The 17,201-nt window shown below is 45.9% G+C and overlaps 2 protein-coding genes across 5 annotated transcripts in view; one reads left to right on the top strand and one right to left on the bottom strand.

The window, feature by feature from the left end:
* Gss (glutathione synthetase) overlaps nt 1-12,390 on the top strand; it is a 30,860-nt gene extending 18,470 nt beyond the window's left edge. The window contains exons 7-13 of the mRNA XM_036183756.1: nt 2,219-2,299; nt 2,400-2,477; nt 3,825-3,891; nt 7,740-7,934; nt 8,417-8,498; nt 10,573-10,762; nt 11,861-12,390. Coding sequence (XP_036039649.1) covers nt 2,219-2,299; nt 2,400-2,477; nt 3,825-3,891; nt 7,740-7,934; nt 8,417-8,498; nt 10,573-10,762; nt 11,861-11,984 — 817 coding nt within the window. The 3' untranslated portion in view covers nt 11,985-12,390. The remainder of the gene's footprint in view (nt 1-2,218; nt 2,300-2,399; nt 2,478-3,824; nt 3,892-7,739; nt 7,935-8,416; nt 8,499-10,572; nt 10,763-11,860) is intronic.
* Acss2 (acyl-CoA synthetase short chain family member 2) overlaps nt 11,613-17,201 on the bottom strand; it is a 43,487-nt gene continuing 37,898 nt past the window's right edge. For all 4 annotated transcript variants that reach the window (XM_036183749.1, XM_036183748.1, XM_036183747.1 and 1 more), the window contains 4 exons: nt 15,094-15,162; nt 14,577-14,753; nt 13,706-13,780; nt 11,613-13,574 (listed from right to left, as the gene is read on the bottom strand). In XM_036183749.1, the coding sequence (XP_036039642.1) occupies nt 13,447-13,574; nt 13,706-13,780; nt 14,577-14,753; nt 15,094-15,162 (449 nt within the window). In that variant the 3' untranslated portion in view covers nt 11,613-13,446. The remainder of the gene's footprint in view (nt 13,575-13,705; nt 13,781-14,576; nt 14,754-15,093; nt 15,163-17,201) is intronic.

The following is a 17,201-nucleotide window of genomic DNA, read 5'->3' on the forward strand; positions in this document are numbered from 1 at the left end:
AATATATGCCTAGAGTTCTAAGGCAAAGTCTGGACTTCCAGGGGTCTGAGCAAGAGGCCACGGTACAAAACAGAGCAGCTGTAGCGGAAAGGGAGTTTGGTACTGTAAGACACCGGCCTTATGAATCTGGTTGAGGGAGGGAAGAGCCTGTTTAACACTGAGAATATCTCAGCTGGCATAAGCTTTTCCTGAGTGTTCAGGCCCCTGCTTCTTTAAGAAACTTGTGGATAAATAGAGGAGCGGGCTCAGTAAGCGTTAGTGATCCCATTAATACTGAGACCAAATGTGGCCCTATGGACATCACAGAGCTGCTGAGAGGTCCCCAGAGATGACGTCGTGTTTGTAGTTGCCTCTGGAGAATTCTATTTAGCTCTTTTGTTTTTTCACGTAAGAACTCCACTCTTGGATCACATCCTTTATTGTCTGAGAATGGAGTCATTAGTATCTGACCAGCATTGTTGTTGATTTACAAAACAATTCCTCAGTGTTTATTTTCCCAGACAGATTTTTGAGTCACCCTTTCACTGTGTTAGGTTTTCTGTTGTTTGTTTTAAGATACGGTTTCATGTAGCCCAGGCCAGTTTTGTTTTGTTTGTTTTTGCTTTTCAAAACAAGGTTTGGGTTTTTTGTTTTGTTTTGTTTTTTTCTGGGTAGCCCTGGCTGTCCTGGATCTCACTCTGTGGACCAGGCTGGCCTCAAACTCAAGAGATCCACCTGCCTCTGCCTCCTAAGTGCTGGGATCAAAGCCATGTTCTACCCTGGCCCAGGCCAGTCTTAAACTCCTAACTCTCTTGCCTTTACTCCCTGAGTGCTGGGATCACAGGAGTGAGCCATCATACATGGCTCTAGATGTCTTCTAGGGAAAAAAGTGGGTAGGGATAGATGGTTTTAAGTCTAAATTTTAAGTTGTATGATATTTGCTTTAATTACAATATTTCATCTCCTACTAGAGAACAGACAAGAGCTGCCTCCTTCCCTCCAAGTTTCCTGTTTTTAGGAAATGTGGCCAGGCAGTGGTGGCGCATGCCTGTAATCCCAGCAGTCAGGAGGCAGAGCCAGGCGGATCTCTGTGAGTTCAAGGCCAGCCTGGTCTACCAAACAAGTTCCAGGAAAGGCGCAAAGCTACACAGAGAAGAAACCCTGTCTCGAAAAACCAAAAAAAAAAGAAAAAAAGAAAAAAAAAAGAAATGTGTTGTTGCAGTCCTAATTTGAGGCAGCATCTGTTCTTGCAGGGAAGCTATATTCTGTCTCTTGTCTGTCTGTCTGTTTGTTGGTCTTGCATGTACATGCCTGTGGAGGCCAAGTCAATGTCTAGTGTCTTCTTCAATCTCTCTCCATTTTAGTTTTGAGACAGTCTCTCACTGAACTTGGAGCTTACCAGTTTGCCTAGAATGGCTTGCCAGCAAGCCTCAGAGATCCTCCTGTGTCTGCTTCCCTGTAGATGTAACCGTCTTGTTAAATAAGAAACACAGAGCCAAATACAGAGTTTGTAGCCAAGAGGTCAGAGCAATAGCTGAGAGCTGAAAACCTTACCCTTCACTGCTGCTCTGTCTTTCCTCTCCGCAAGAGACCTACTTCTGTGTGTGTTCTCTTTTTATAGACTTTCTGTTCTGCTTTCTCATTGGTTGTAAACCCAGCCACGTGACCTCCTCGTCACTGCCTGTCTGTACAGACCTCCAGGTCTTCTATGGTTGGTATTGAGATTAAAGGCGTGTGTCACCATGCTGGCTGTATCCTTGAACACACAGAGATCCGCCTAACTCTGCCTCCCAAGTGCTGGGATTAAAGGCGTGTGCTACCACCCAGCTTCTGCTATGGCTTGCTCTGACCCCAAGGCAACTTTATTAATATACAAATAAAATCACATTTTACAAATGTAGTATCACCACACTTCCCCACTGATGGGATGACAGACATGCTGCCTAGCTTTTTTTTTAAAGTGGGTTCTGGAGCTCCAACTCAGGTCCTTAGGCTTGCATGGCAAGCACTTGACTGACCAAGTCACCTTCTCAGTCCCTCCTTTCTGTTTTGACACAGGGTCTTGCTATGTAGCCCAGACTGGCCTCAAATTCACCATCTTCTTGGCCCCACCCCTAGTGCGGGATTATGGCCTGCATCAGCAGGACTGCTTGAGAAGCTGTGTTCTTACCTCATCTGCAGGGAGTGGCAGGAGGGGCGAGCCCTGTAGCAGCCCTGCTCACCTCTGCTCTTTCTCCAGTGCTGTGGTGCTACTGATCGCTCAAGAGAAAGAAAGGAACATATTTGACCAGCGTGCCATAGAGAATGAGCTACTGGACAGGCAAGTGAAGGGAGAGAGAGACCTTCAGGTGTGGCCCCAAGTGGGGAGGCCATTCCAAACACCACACCCACTACCTCTGATTCTCACCTTTCTTTCCCAGGAACATCCATGTAATCCGACGAAGATTTGAAGATGTCTCTGAGAGGGGTTCCCTAGACCGAAACCGAAGGTTGTTTGTGTAAGCATCCCCAAAGAGCCGCTAGCCCGCTGGATTAAGAACCTCTCTTGATAGCTCCTGTCACTCAAGAGCTTTCCTTCTGGGAATCATGATAGCTTGTTTTCTTTTCTCCTAATTTCTGAAATACTTCATCCTTCCAGGAAATTTTAGAAATGTCTAGCCATGCTTTGCTTCTAATGGGATCTATCAGAGCTGTTGACCTTCTGGATAAGGGTATCATCCTTAAAGATAACCTTGGTTTTCATATAGAACTCTGAGGTTCTAAAATTTTCTTGCCTCTCTTTGTGGCTAGTCAAGACAGGCCTGAGCAGTTGGGCTGGGCAGGCAGGGGTGCAGGCTCATTCTTACCCATGTGGTTGCTACTCTGGTCTGTAGCCTAGATTTGTCTTCTAAGCCAGGCCCTCTTTTTCCCATGGGCCACCACACTGTAGCTTTAGAACAACATATTTGGGTAGCACTGCAGCTTACATAGTTAGACGTAGTTAGGGCTGGGCATGGTGGCACATGCCTTTAGTTTCAGCACTCCGGAGACAGAGGCAGGCAGATCTCTGAGTTCTAGGCCAGCCTGGTCTACATAGAAAGTTCCAGGAACAAAGAAAGCTAGATAGTGAGAACCTGTCTAAAAACAAAAGTATGTGTGTGATGGCACACATTTGTAATCCTAGCACTTGAGAAGTGGAGACAGGCAGATCAGGTGTTCTGGGTCATTCTCAGGTATACAGTGAGCTCAAGGTCATCCTGGGATATAAGAGACCCTGTCTCAAAAAAACACAAAGTAACAAAAAAGTTACAAGCCTTCATGGACTTTCATAATCCCACTTCAGCTACTTCAAAATGTGGGGTTATCATAATAAAGCAAAGTAGCTAGTTTACTTTTTAGATAAACTGCATAATATGAAATAGGGAAAGGGGACGGACTTATCTTAACTAGAGTCAGATTTTTGCACATCCCCACCACCGGTTTTAGAGATCTTTAGACTGTCTGGTTTTTGCTACTTTAAGCCTTAGAAATAAGAAATTCAGTTCTGTTTTGCTGATCATAACAACATGATTCCTCCACCCAAAATTTTGGATACATGTGTTTTTAATGTTACTTATGCTAACCTCCTGGTTTCCCTGTAGCCTTCTTAAAATACATTTAGGTCCAGAATATTCTAAAGCATTGTGTGTTGCACACCTGTTTTAATGGAAGTACTAAGTTTCTGCTTTCACCAATTCTAGTGAACTCCTGCCCAGGCTTGCCTTATGGACTGCCACATGTACTCTGATGTATCCTGAAATAGACTGAACCACTCAACACATCAGTGATAATTTCATTCAGAAGGTTTTTTTCATCCTGTGTTACAGGGATGGCCAGGAAGTTGCTGTGGTTTACTTCCGAGATGGCTACATGCCCAGTCAGTATAATCCACAGGTTGGTATTTTCTAGTAGACCATTCTCTCCTTCCAGGGACCTACCAGAGCACCACAGAAACCCAGCTCAAGCATCACAGCTCTGCTTCACCTCTTGCTCAGGGCACTGCTGCTGGAAATGCCTTTCTTCTTACAAGTGTTTTGTTACCTTTCACTCTACAGGGTCTTTAGGGTCTGAATCCTCAGGAACTATCGGTAGTGTTTCAGCCATTCACACGTTTTCTGGAGATATGTTGGTGAACGAACATCTTTCTAAGAGGAAGACCCCCAATAGAAGCATTGCTGACTTCCATGTTGTAATTTTGAGCTACCCAGTTTAACAGCTCTGAGCAAAGATCTGCGAAGAGATGCATCCAGTCAGCCCTCACTAGCTGATGCAAGAGTTCCAGGCCACCCTCCCACCTACCTTTGTTCTTTTCTGTGGCTTTTTCTTTGGGTAGGGAGGAGTAAGGTCTTCCTTTGTAGCCCAGGCTGACCTGAAGCTCTATGTAGTCTCAATGAGTGGCAATCTCCTGCCTCAGCCTTCCAAGTACTGACAGTCCAGGCATGAGTCATCATGTCCAGCTCCACTGACCATGTTTATTTTCCTTATTTCTCCTTTATCTGAATTAGAAAGATTTTTTTTGTTTGTTTTATCATGTTCTCATTTATGTTCATGGCAATCATGATATTACCTCATCCTGCTAACTACTATGTAGTTTCAAAAATTACTTTCTACACATTTTGTTTAACTCTTACATCCATCCTGTGAGACTTATAATTATCCCCATTACACAGATGAGGAAACTAAGGTTTGGAGCCACGCAGAGGCTTGTCTAAATCCCACAAGAATTCCCCAGGATTTCTGATCTCAGACCATTGCATTCTGAATATGCTGTTCTTCTCGCCGCTGTTAGTATCTAACCATGGAGGAAAGGCTGAACAGCCCTGCTTTCATGGATTAAAAAAAGGAAGAAAGAAAGAAAGAAGGAAAGAGAGAGAGAGAGAGAGAGAGAGAGAGAGAGAAAGGAAGGAAGGAAGGAAGAAAGGAAGGAAGGAAGGAAGGAAGGAAGGAAGGAAGGAAGGAGGGAGGGAGGAAGGACTGAGGAGAGGGTCAGCAGTTAAGAGCACTTACTGCTTTTGTAGAGGACCCAGGCTTAGTTCTCAACCACATGGCAGTATATAACCATCTGTAACCCCACTTCTAGGAGATCCAGTGGCCTCTTCTGGCCTCCACAGGTACCAGGCATGCACACAGTACACATACATGCATGCAGAAAACACTCACATGCATAAGATAAAAATAAATCCTTTCTACAGTGCCCTGGGTGGTGAGATGAGAGTCATGACCATGAGTTGCTTTCCCACCCTTCCTGGCTCTCAGCTGCACGTGAAAATGAAGGGACCTGTGAGATTATAGTTCACTTAGGGTTCCTGGGGACTGAGCTCTACCGGGTGCTGCTCTTCCGAAGGACAGCTTTAGGGAAAGTCCTTTCGACCAGAGACGTGGTTGGAGTGCTGGAAACTTGCTCTAACTCTAGAGAGAGTGCTCTAAGGAAGGAAGTGGTGTGCATGGAGAAGCTCACCTATGCTTAGAACGTGGACACAGAGCTACAGAGCTTTGTGACTTGTTAGATGACTCTTGTGTTTGAGTTTTGCTTTCTCTGTGAGATGTTTTTCTAGTCTTATCTCATGTTCTGGGCCTCCATGACTGCCCAGAACACCAGACCAGTAGTTCGATGGCTGATGAAGACCAGGTAAAGCTGCTCCAGTGGACAGCATTGGGTAGAGGGCAGGATATATGCTCTAGACCCTAGCCTTGCTCTGCTGTGGACAGGAGTCTGCAATCTGGACAAAGGCGGTTTTCTACCCAGTACCTGAGAATGGGGACCAGAGCTCGGAGGCATGATCCTCTGGTCTTGTATCCTAAGCTCCTAACACAAGACTATTCACCCTGTGATTAGCCAGCTGCAGGCCTTTGTTCACATGATCCTGTTTGCCTGAGGACCCACTCTCCAGTGAGTTTCACCTGTCAGACTGCCTTTTGTCAGGGACTTACTCAAATTTCACTTCACTGAGCAACAATAACAGATACTGAGTACCTGTGGAGTATCAGAACCTGCTGTTCTGTGGGGACATAACAGAAAACAAGGCAGAAACTAAGGGTCTGGTTCTCATAGTGAATATACTGCATGGTCAGGGAGATAAGCACCAAGAAGAAAAACAATAGACAATGATTTTTTAAAAAAGATTTATTTATTAATTACGTATACAGTGTTCTGCCTACACATATGCCTATACGCCAGAAGAGGGCACCAGATCTCACTATAGATGGTTGTGAGCCACCATGTGGTTGCTGGGAATTGAACTCAGGACCTCTGGGAGAAGAGCCAGTGCTCTTAACCTCTGAGCCATCTCTCCAGCCCAATTTTTTTTTTTTAAAAAAAGATTTATTTATTATGTATACAGTATTTTGCCTGCATGCCAGAAGAGGGCACCAGATCTCATTACAGATGGTTGTGAGCCACTGTGTGGGTGCTGGGAATTGAACTCAGGACCTCTGGAAGAGCAGGCAGTGCTCTTAACCGCTGAGCCATCTCTCCAGTCCCCAACAATGATTTTTTGAGTTTTGATTTTGCTATGTTTAGTGAGACAGACTCATATTCTATAGCCCAGGCTGCCCCTGGAACTTATTATTGTAACTGAGCTGCTTTATGCTCAGGACCCAACAAATATGTTATACTGTATCCAGCTTGAGGGGTGATCCCTAGTTGAGAGGTAATTGGCTTTGACTGAAAGAACAGGATGAAAAGACAGAGGGTTGTGGGGGAAACCCACAATAAGTAAAATGGTCAGTGGAAAAGTGATGAACCAAGACTTGAGGATGAGAAGGATGTAACTATCCATGGGGAAAAGGCAAAAGGGAAAGAAGTTCAAGCAAAAGAAAAGAGAACCTAACAGGCCCTGAAGAAGGGGTGAAATCTGATAATTAGACTTATTTGGCTAGAATGTGGGAGTCAAGAGTTAGAAGGAGAAGCTGGGGCAACAGCATGAGGTAAAAACCATGGGGAACACAGTCTCACAGGGTCTCATAGGCCATGGTAAGGAATGGACTTTATTTGATAAAAGGCTAAAGACTACATGGTTAATGGAATTTTTAAGTGTTGGATTTTACTTGGAGCGCAATGAGAAGCTAAGTATATAATCAAGAGTCCCATGCCCTTCAAACTTTATCCAGCCAGGTGTGGTGGCACGTGCTATAATGTGGCACTCAGGAAGCTGGGGCAGGACAACTGCAAGCCCTGGCCAGCCTGGGTTCCATAACCAGATCCTGTTTAAAATGACAAATCCAGTACTCTAAGGCTGAGGTAGGATAGCCCAGGAGGTCTAGGGAATTACAGGCCAGCCTCGCTACCGAGTGAGACTGTCTCAAAAGATAGGATGAGTGAAGGAGAGAAGGATGGGGAGAAAACCTCACCAGTTTTTCTGTACTCTCACAAAACGTCTTTTCTGCTGGATGTGGAGGCGCATGCCTTTAATCCCAGCACTCAGGAGACAGAGGCAGGTGGATCTCTGTGAATCTGAGGCCAGCCTGGTCTACATAGCAAGTTTCAGGCCAGACAGGGCTACCCATTGAGACCCTGTCCCTCATACCCAAAGACGTTTCCTTGTTAGTAATTTTCCATTTAGTTATGAACTTGTATTAGTTTGCTAAATCACAAACTTTCTAAAGGCAAGAATCTTGCAGACTGAGAGGCCCTATCTGCCTCGCAAGGATGTCGTAACGATAATCAGCTTGAAGATTAAAAGGCACAATGTCTGGCACCTATTCAGTAAAGTAAAGGCCCTTTGGTTTTATTACCTCCACAGAACTGGGAAGCTCGCCTACTGCTAGAGAGATCGTGTGCTGCCAAGTGTCCAGACATTGCTACACAGCTGGCCGGGACTAAGAAGGTGCAGCAGGAACTGAGCAGGGTAGGCCTGCTGGAAATGCTGCTCCCAGGCCAGCCTGAGGCTGTGGCCCGCCTCCGGGCCACCTTTGCTGGCCTCTATTCATTGGACATGGTATGTAGTGTTTTTTCCTACCACAGGCCACATAGCAGAAACGGACCCAAATGTGTTGGGGAGGGTACAATGCAGCTGGCATTATGGTTGGCATTATGACTCACATCCTTGGTGCTCTGGAGAACCCTTGAGCCTTGAGGCCAGAATCTGGGGACTAAAACCCATTCCCTCAGCAATGATTATGGTAAGGATGGAAACCCAGGGAAATGACTAAGGAGAGTGGGAAGAATTAGGGAACATTTGTACCCACTCTCCAGGCTTTCTGCAGAGTCCTAAAGAGCCTGTTCTATGTTTAGTGCTACAAGGGAGTTAAGGGTCACATCCAGATTCAAGTGTCTAGCCTGATGGAATCTATCATTTCCCCTGCTGTGTGTGCCCCACCTCCACCCCGCCACCCCCCGCCATGCCACTGTGCATGAGCAGCAGAACCTCAGCTGTCTTGTTAGCCTGAATTCTAGTGACCACTTTGTGCCTCCTGTCAGGGTGAAGAAGGGGACCAGGCCATTGCCAAAGCCCTTGCTGCTCCTAGCCACTTTGTACTGAAGCCCCAGCGAGAGGGTGGAGGTAGGTGGATCTCCTTTGTAGAGCTGCCCAGTGAAGGGCTGCAGGCTATTGCCAGTGCCTATTAGCACTTGATGTGTGGATACAGTCCCAGGCTTAGTGGTTACAAGAGAAAGCAACACAGATCCCAGCATGGAGCATCTCCCAGCACCCTGGAACTGGGAGTACAAGGGGATTGGATGAACTACACTGGAGAATTTGGACAACGGTAGTTTGAGGTGCTTATGGGTAGATTACAGAGAAACGGAATGGTGCATACTAGGAGGTCTAAGGGGATACCTGGCTGTATTCCTATTTACTATAAAACTCCCTGAGGGCAGGGATCGTGTCTGCCATACAGACTTTATTTTCCACATGGGTCTTAAGGGATAGGTTGGAGTTTTCCATGTAGAAAAGGAGAAAGATCATTCTAAACTGAAAACCATTTAAGCAAAAGCAGTGGGCCGTGACCACATGGACTGGACTAGAGGTTAATGAGAAACTGGTGAGGCTAGAGTTGGAGATGGCAGGAATATGGGCTGGGAATATTATAAAGAGCACTGAAGCTGGGCGGTGGTGGTGCACACCTTTAATCCCAGCACTTGGGAGGCAGAGCCAGGTGGATCTCTGAGTTCAAGTCAGGCCCCAAAGCTACTCAGAGAAACCCTGTCTTAAAAAAAAAAAAAAAAGAGCACTGAAAATATTTCAGGAAATTTGGGATTGGGGAGATGGCTCAGTCACTAAAGTACTTACTGTTCAAGCACTGGATCCCTCTCCCACATTAAAGCCAAGCATGATGGCAAGCATCTCTACCCCTAGGATGTGGGGGTAGAGGGCAGAGAAAGGCAGATCCTGGAGGCTCACTGGATAGCCAGTCTAGCTGAAACTGTGGGCTCCAGGTTCAGTGAGAGAACCTGCTCAGAGAGAAGGTAGAGAGCCACTGAAGAAGATACCTCAATATTGGCCTCTGCTTCCACACGTATATGCATGACACACAGAGATAGACACAGATGTATGTTGTACACTATATTTTATCCTGACTGAGGAAGGAAGCCATTAACGTTTCAGGCAGGGCAAGGACACATGAACTATCCAGGAACTTAGCAGTGATGGAAACTTGTAAAGTCAGTGTTTTGGCCATTATTGCTTTATTGGACTGAGAGGAAATACTTGTGACAGAAATGGTGGAAACAGGCTGATACCATTGTCAAGAAGACCCATGTAGAGGTCCAGTCTAGGGTTATAACAATATAGGTTATAACAATATAGAGCACAGGCAGAGGCATGTCTGAGTTAGTAACATAGGTAACGGGGAGAGTGAACTTAAATAGGACTCAGGGATGCCTTTCATTTTATTAGCAGTAGGAAGATTCAGGAGAAGCAAGTTCTAACAGAAACAGATTTCCATTTGGATGTGCTGAGTTTGCAGTATAGACCTGTATACATGCTTCTGATTTCTAGAACAAAGAGCATGAATTAAAGATTTGGGAGTTAACTTATACCGTGCAGATGAAACCTTAGGAACAAAAGTACATAGAGAACAGAGCAAGGGTAGAGAATTCCTAGAAAACCTCAACATCTTTGTGTATGTATGTGTGCGTGGACGTGTGTGCATGTTCACATATGTGCATACGTGTGGATGCCAGAGGTTGATATCCAGTGTCTTCTTCCTCGATTGCCCTCCACCTTTTTTGGTTTTTTTTTTTTTAGATAGTCTGTCACTGAACCTGGAACTCACCAACTAGCTAGACTAGCGGCTAGCCAGCAAGCTCTGGGGAATCTACCTGTCTCCACCTTCCACTTCCCCAGCACAAGGAGAGAGTGTTATGGATACACCCACCCACACCTAGCTTAATGTGGGCGCTGGGGGTCAGGTCTTTGTGCATAACAGATATTTTACAGGCTGAGCCATCTCCCCAGGCCCGGAGAACCCCAACATTTAAGAGAAGAAATAGTAATGGTGGCTGAGGGGAATGTCCATAGATGGGGTGACAGTGTGGTGACAGGTGTGCTCACTTGTATAAGGGCTTTCTTGTTTAGGTGATCTTTCCTTCTCAGAAGCAGATATGCTCTGTGTGACTGGCCGGTTTAATTGCAGGTAATAACCTGTATGGGGAAGAGATGGTGCAAGCACTTGAGCAGCTGAAGGACAGCGAAGAGAGGGCCTCCTACATCCTCATGGAGAAGATTGAACCTGAGCCTTTTGGGAATTGCCTGCTGCGGGCTGGCAGCCCTGCCCGAGTGGTCCAGTGCATCTCAGAACTGGGGATTTTTGGAGTCTATGTCAGGTAAGCCAGTCAGGAGCAGCTCTTTCTACTACTTCCCGACAAGAGTGCCAGCCAAGAAAGCCTAGAAGGAGCCTTGAAGAATAGAACCATGAGTCCTGGGCTGTAGTTTTAGCTCTGCCGGTTCCTAGTTTTCTTACCTGTTTCCTTGTCTGTTAAGTAAGGACCCAAGACTTGCCCAGCCCACAGAGGCTGATTCACTTGTTAAAGTGAGTCCCAGAAAAGACATGCTTTACAGCTGTGAAGACATCCTGTGTGGTGTGAGGAGAGCTGAGAGCAGATGGCTGGCGAGGAGGAGTAGGGATTCCAGGGAACATGAAAGTTTGGGTCCAGCTCTGAAACCAAAGGGATTCCAGGGAAAGATGAGAGAGCGGAGGGTATTCAGTGGCTTTGAAATACCGAGGCTTCTGGATTTGAATTTAAAAAATTAAGAATCAAGAAGAAAGCGGGTATGGTAGTGTATGCCTTTTGTCCCAGAACAGGAGGCAGAGACAGGCAGGTATCTTTGAGTTAGAGGCCAGTGAGTTCCTGGACTGCCAAGGCTCCATAGTGAGACCCTATTTCAAATAAAGAAAAGAAGAAAGAGAAAGGAAGAAAAAAGAAAAGAGGAGGACTTTGGAATTGGTAAAGAAGAAGGCCCTAATGCAACTTCCTGCAAAGTATTTTAAGGTCAGGGCAAGATAAAGATGCCTCCATGGCGTCTACCGCAGCCTTCCCATGACAGCAAACTTCCCCTCTAACCACTGCAGCGTTCTGCCTGCTGCTGTCTATCGCTGCTCCAACTATCACCACAGGCACCTTGAGTAACAGGAAGTGTATAGCCCAGGACATAAATGTACACGTAAACATGCTATATGCTTTTCTTGCTTTATTTAATCCATATGACTATCTTGTAATATAAGAGGTATTTCTCAATTTTAAATTAAGGACATTTTTAGGCAGCTTCAGAGCTTATAATTTCCAAGCTAGGATGCAACTCCAAATCTGATTCTAAAGTCCCAGCATTTCTTAAATGTAGCCCCTTCCAATCTGCCAGTCAGGTGGGACCAGAGAAGGGCCTAGTTCCCTAATGTTGTATGTCTCCTGACCCCATTTCTACAGACAGGGAACAACACTTGTGATGAACAAGCATGTGGGGCATCTGCTTCGAACCAAAGCTATTGAACATGCAGACGGAGGTGTGGCAGCGGGAGTAGCAGTCCTGGACAACCCCTACCCTGTGTGAGGGCACATCTGACTTCACTCAAGACCTTCTACCCTGTACTTGGCATTCCTCTCCTAATTCCTGAGGGGCTACTCCAGTCCCCACCTTAGGGAAGCTTGTCTCTTCCATAGACCTCCAGGGTCTTCAGGGAAGGGAAAATCCTGGGTTCCTTCTCTCAGCCTTCCATCTGAGGACCAGAAAAGCTATGATTCCATTAGAAGAGTGCTGGAGGTCCCCAGATCTTGGAGTGTGGGAGAAGCTGCTTGAGGTAAAGACCATAGCCCTGCAGATCTTCATTGCCCTCTCATGAACCTTTCCAGGGGGTTCTAGTGCCTGACTTGGGGTAGAACTAAGTGACAGGAGGAAGGGGCTAGAACAGCAGACTTTCCCCAGCTCTGCCCTCAATAAAACAATGATGCTGATTCAACAATTCACTGTTTCATGTACCAAAGGGAGGAGGGCAGCCCATGGGAGGTAGATATGCCGGAAAGGTGACTTGGGACCTCGCTGGTTTCAGATCCTGTGGATGAGACCCTCAAGTCCTAATCCTTAGTCACTTGCTAATGCTTCCAGAGGATTGTAGGGTCAAGACAGGGTCCCAGGAAGAAGCACTGGATGTGACATCATAGTTGTAAACTGACTTCAGTCACTCTTGCTTAGAGGCTTGTGAGAGGTCTTGAGAGTGAAGCTTTGCCTGGTTCTGCCCAAAGGGTTCTGGGGCAGTCTGGGGACTAACAGTGCTCTTCCCATCTGCCACACACATCAGAGCAGCTAATGAACACACAGATACCTAAAAAACCAGTTCTCTTCTTGAGCTCATAAACTTTATTCCTACAACAGTGAGTCTTGAGCACAAAAAGTACAACAAGAGTTTCCCCTAAGAGTGCCCGCTGTGGGCAGGGTTCTGTTCATGGGGCAGGGCTAGGAACGTTAACTCCCTTGGTTCTAGGAACAGAGCATATCTTATTCTTTCAATGAAGCAGATGATATGAAAACCCTCTGGAGACTGAACCCACCTGCAGTCTCTTGAGCAAATAGGCAGACAGTGCTACCATCTGGCAAGGAATTCAGACTCAGAACAGAAACAACAAAGAATTAAAAAAATAATTATTCATAGACTCACAAACTGTCATTTCTAAAGGCTTGGGCTTGCCCAAGATAAGAAACTGGTGCTTTCCAGAAAGCTGAAAGGATTACTGTCCTGCTTCTGTCTAGGCCCTCACTTAGACTTGGACTAGCTAACTGTGGTTGAGGATATAGTGTTTAGTCTCTGTTCTGGGCTTGGAGACCTCTGGAGTCTAGGAGCATATCAGTCTGAGGTTGACCTGTGCCCTGTCTCTTCTACCTGGCAGTCTAGGAAATTCTCCCTAGCTTCAACCAAAGTGTCAACCAATGTTGGCTCTTGTATTCCTGGGCAGGGGCAGGGTGGATGGGCAGAAGTTCAGAGAGCCACGCACAGGGAAATCCTGGACAAGAGTCTTGGTCACTGGGTGGTCAGGCAGCGGTGACTGAAGAGATGATTGATGACGGATGGGTCAGCCACTGTAGACGTGTCCCCCAGGTCATGGTCATTCTGAGCAATCTTCCGGAGTACTCGCCTCATGATTTTGCCTGGTAACCCACACACCTCTTGTTACTTGGTAACAATGCTGACTGATCCCCACTCTTTCAAGGACTTTAATCCACACACCTGCCACCACTGGGCTTTAACCCGTGCATTCCCTGGAGGACTCTGAACTTACCTGAGCGTGTTTTAGGCAAGCCAGGTGCATTCTGGATATAGTCTGGTGTGGCAATGGGGCCAATCTTTTCTCTAACTGTAACAACAAATCAAGCATTTCTTTAGTGCCTTTAACCAGACTTCCTAAAGCCATGACTTTGTTTCCCCAGCTGTTTCTTCTTCAAAGTTTTGCCTAGAGTCATTCTGAAGTTTACGGTTCCTTATTCTCTTTTAACAGTGTCTCTACTCCTTTGTTTTGTTTTATTTATTTTGGTTTTTTTTCTAGACAGGGTTTCTCTGTAGCTTTTTTTTTTTTTTTTTTAGCTGAGGATCAAACCCAGGGCCTTGCGCTTGCTAGGCAAGTGCTCTACCACTGAGCTAAATCCCCAACCCTTCTGTAGCTTTGGAGGCTGTCCTGGAACTCGCTTTGTAGACCAGGCTGGCCTCGAACTCACAGAGATCCACCTGCCTCTGCCTCTGGGATTACCAGTGTGTGCCACCACCGCCCGGCTCCTTTGTTTTATTTTAATCCATGTCCATGGAACTCTGTTTAAATCAGACCTGGGCAGCATAGCCTTGAGCAAGCAAGCAGTGTAACTTCTCTGCACCTGGAGTTTCTTCATCTTTAGAACTAGCATAACAACAGGATCTATTTCATGAAGGTAATTACAGGAATTAAATGGGATAAAGCATTTAAAGCGCTGATCCCGGTGCCAACACAGAGAAAGTTTCCTGAAACTCTTGGCTATTACTATCCCAGTGTAGAGACTAGCGAAGACTAAGTGGGAAGACACCAGTCGCCCCACAGGACACTGGAGTCTGTCTGTAGTTGGCTGCAGCCTCTCCCCAATAACTTGCAGATCCTTCAGTTCTTGTCCCAGGAAGCTCCTTACTCTGCTTCTTGAGTTCCTCGGTGAGGGTGGGGCTGAAGGTGTGGCCATCACACAGGGTGACAAAACAGTAGAGGCATTCACCCTTCACAGGATGAGGGTGGCCCACCACAGCTGCCTCTGCAACAGCCTCATGCTCCACAAGTGCTGATTCCACCTCTGCTGTACTCAGAAGATGTCCTTGTCAATAGAAGGGAAATGCATGAGAGGGATCTCAGCCCTTCCTGCCCCAGCTCTTGCTCCATCTGCACCCACAGGACTGACCTATTCTGGTCAAATAGGGAAGCCTTTCACTCTCTCTTCCCATGGCACATCTTCAATCGTGTCTTGACCATCCTAGATCTTCTCCTGGCATGTTCTAACATGCATTATACTTTTCCTCCAAAACCTGGGCCCAGGACTCAATGCCATACTCTACGCCACAGCCTCAAAATAGGATGGTCCTTGCTCTTTGAAGTTTGTGCTAGGATTTACAAGGGGGAAAGAACTAATGAAATGGGAGGGGATACAGGACTCTCACCAGATACATTGAGCATATCATCAATCCTGCCAGTGATCCAGTAGTAGCCATCCTGATCCCGCCGGCAGCCTGGGAAGAAATATTCAACATAGTAAATACCCTACAGCAAGATACACAATTTATATTATAAAAACTGCCACACCTACTACAGTAGCTTATGGTAATCTTTTAACAAGCTTTCCTGCTTCCACTTTTGTTGTCTTGGCAACTAGCTTCCAAGATGGCCCCTCTGATTTTCATCTCCTAGTTTTTATAGCCCTACAGCCCTTTCTCGTTATATAGCATTAGTCTATGTGATCAGAATTTGGCAGAAATGATAGGTGTCACTTCTGAGATAAGCTTACTGAAGATATTTTAGCTTCCATCTTGGTCATATTCTCTCATTTGTTCTGGGTGTAGCCAGGTGCCATGTGAGTAACCCTATGGAGAGATCCTGCCTAAACTTGCTGTTCTTCCAGAGGACCAAGGACCCATGCACCCATGTTCCCAGCACCCATGGTGGCTTATAACTGCCTGAGGATTCCTGCCCAAATCCATATGAGCCAGCATGTAAACAGACCCATAGGCTCAGTCAAACTTTTCAATGACTACAGCCCCCACTAACAGCTTGATTCTAACCCATGAGATACCCTGAATGAGAACCACCCAACCAAGATACTCCCAGATCCTGATCCTCAAGAAACTATGTGAAATGTGTTATTTGCAGCTGCCATCTTAGGGCATAATTTGTTCCATGGCAATAAATAATATCCAATCTCAAGTATATTTTTAGAACATTCAAAATTATTTTCCAAATTAGCTGCCGCCCCATCTGCCATTATGTGTGCGTGCGTGCGTGCGTGCGTGCGTGCGTGTCTAACACTTCAGGTATGCTAGGCATATATGCTACTACCGAGCTATATCTCCACCCACTCTCTCCTTTATAGACAGGGTCTTTTTTATTTTTTGTTTGTTTGTTTTTTGTTTTTTCGAGACAGGGTTTCTCTGTGTAGTTTTGCGCCTTTCCTGGAACTCACTTTGTACACCAGGCTGGCCTCAAACTCACAGAGATCTGTCTGGTCTGCCTCCTGAGTGCTGGGATTAAAGGTGTGTGCCACCACCACCTGGCCAGACAGGGTCTTATGTACCCCAGGCAGGCCTCAAATTCACTATGTATCAAAGTTGGTCCTGAATTCCTGATTCTGCTTCTGCCTCCCAAGTGCTGAGGTTGCATTGTGCCCTGTTTAATGCTGGGAACAGAAACCAGCATTTTGTACATGCTTAGGCAAGTAACACTGCACTTTGAATAAAATCTAGACTACTTACCCCATCTACATGACTCTATATTATCTATTACCTATATTCTGACTTAATGAAACATTCTTCCCTAGGCTTACTTCAGTCCAGCTTCACAGGCTCCAGTCCATTCCTTGTGGATTTCAAGGTTGTAGCCACTCTTTACAATAATCTTACTGTAGATTTTTCTATGCTTGATCGCTTTTCAGCCCTCAGGCCTTTGTTCTCTGACTACGCTTGGAGGCACTATCTCATTGTTTTCTTCATAGCACTTATCTCTACCTGTGACTAACCCATAACCAATAAAACTGGTTTATTGTCTGTCCTCTCCTTAGTAAAATGTGAGCCCCATAAGATAAGAAAATGTGACAGTGTTATTCACAGTAATATACCATGTACTCATTAGATCAGTGCCTGGCCAGAGGAGGCACTCAATCAATACTGATGGACGGGTGAACTGGAAGACAGACAGTGAACAAACAGGCTCCGGACATGAGGCCAAATGTGACACAGCACTGGAGTGGAGAATAAGAGCCTGTTTTCCCTAGAATTTAATCTCAGATGGTATGTGCTGAGACTCTTCCTGCAATACTCATTCCTGCTCTTTTGAAAAAATTATTCTTTATTATTTATATATGTGTGTGTATATCTCTGTTTGAGTATGTCCACTGTGTGTGTGTGTGTCCACCAAGGACAGAAGAGGGCATTGGATGCTCTGGAGCTGGAGTTACAGGTGGTTGTAAGCCACCTGGCATGGGTGCTGAGAACCGAACTCAGATCCTCTGGAAGAGCAGCAAGTGCTCTTAACCACTCAGCAAGTTCTCTGAGTCCTC

The sequence above is a fragment of the Onychomys torridus genome, chromosome 4 (genome assembly GCF_903995425.1).
Source record: "Onychomys torridus chromosome 4, mOncTor1.1, whole genome shotgun sequence".
Lineage (NCBI taxonomy): Eukaryota > Metazoa > Chordata > Mammalia > Rodentia > Cricetidae > Onychomys > Onychomys torridus.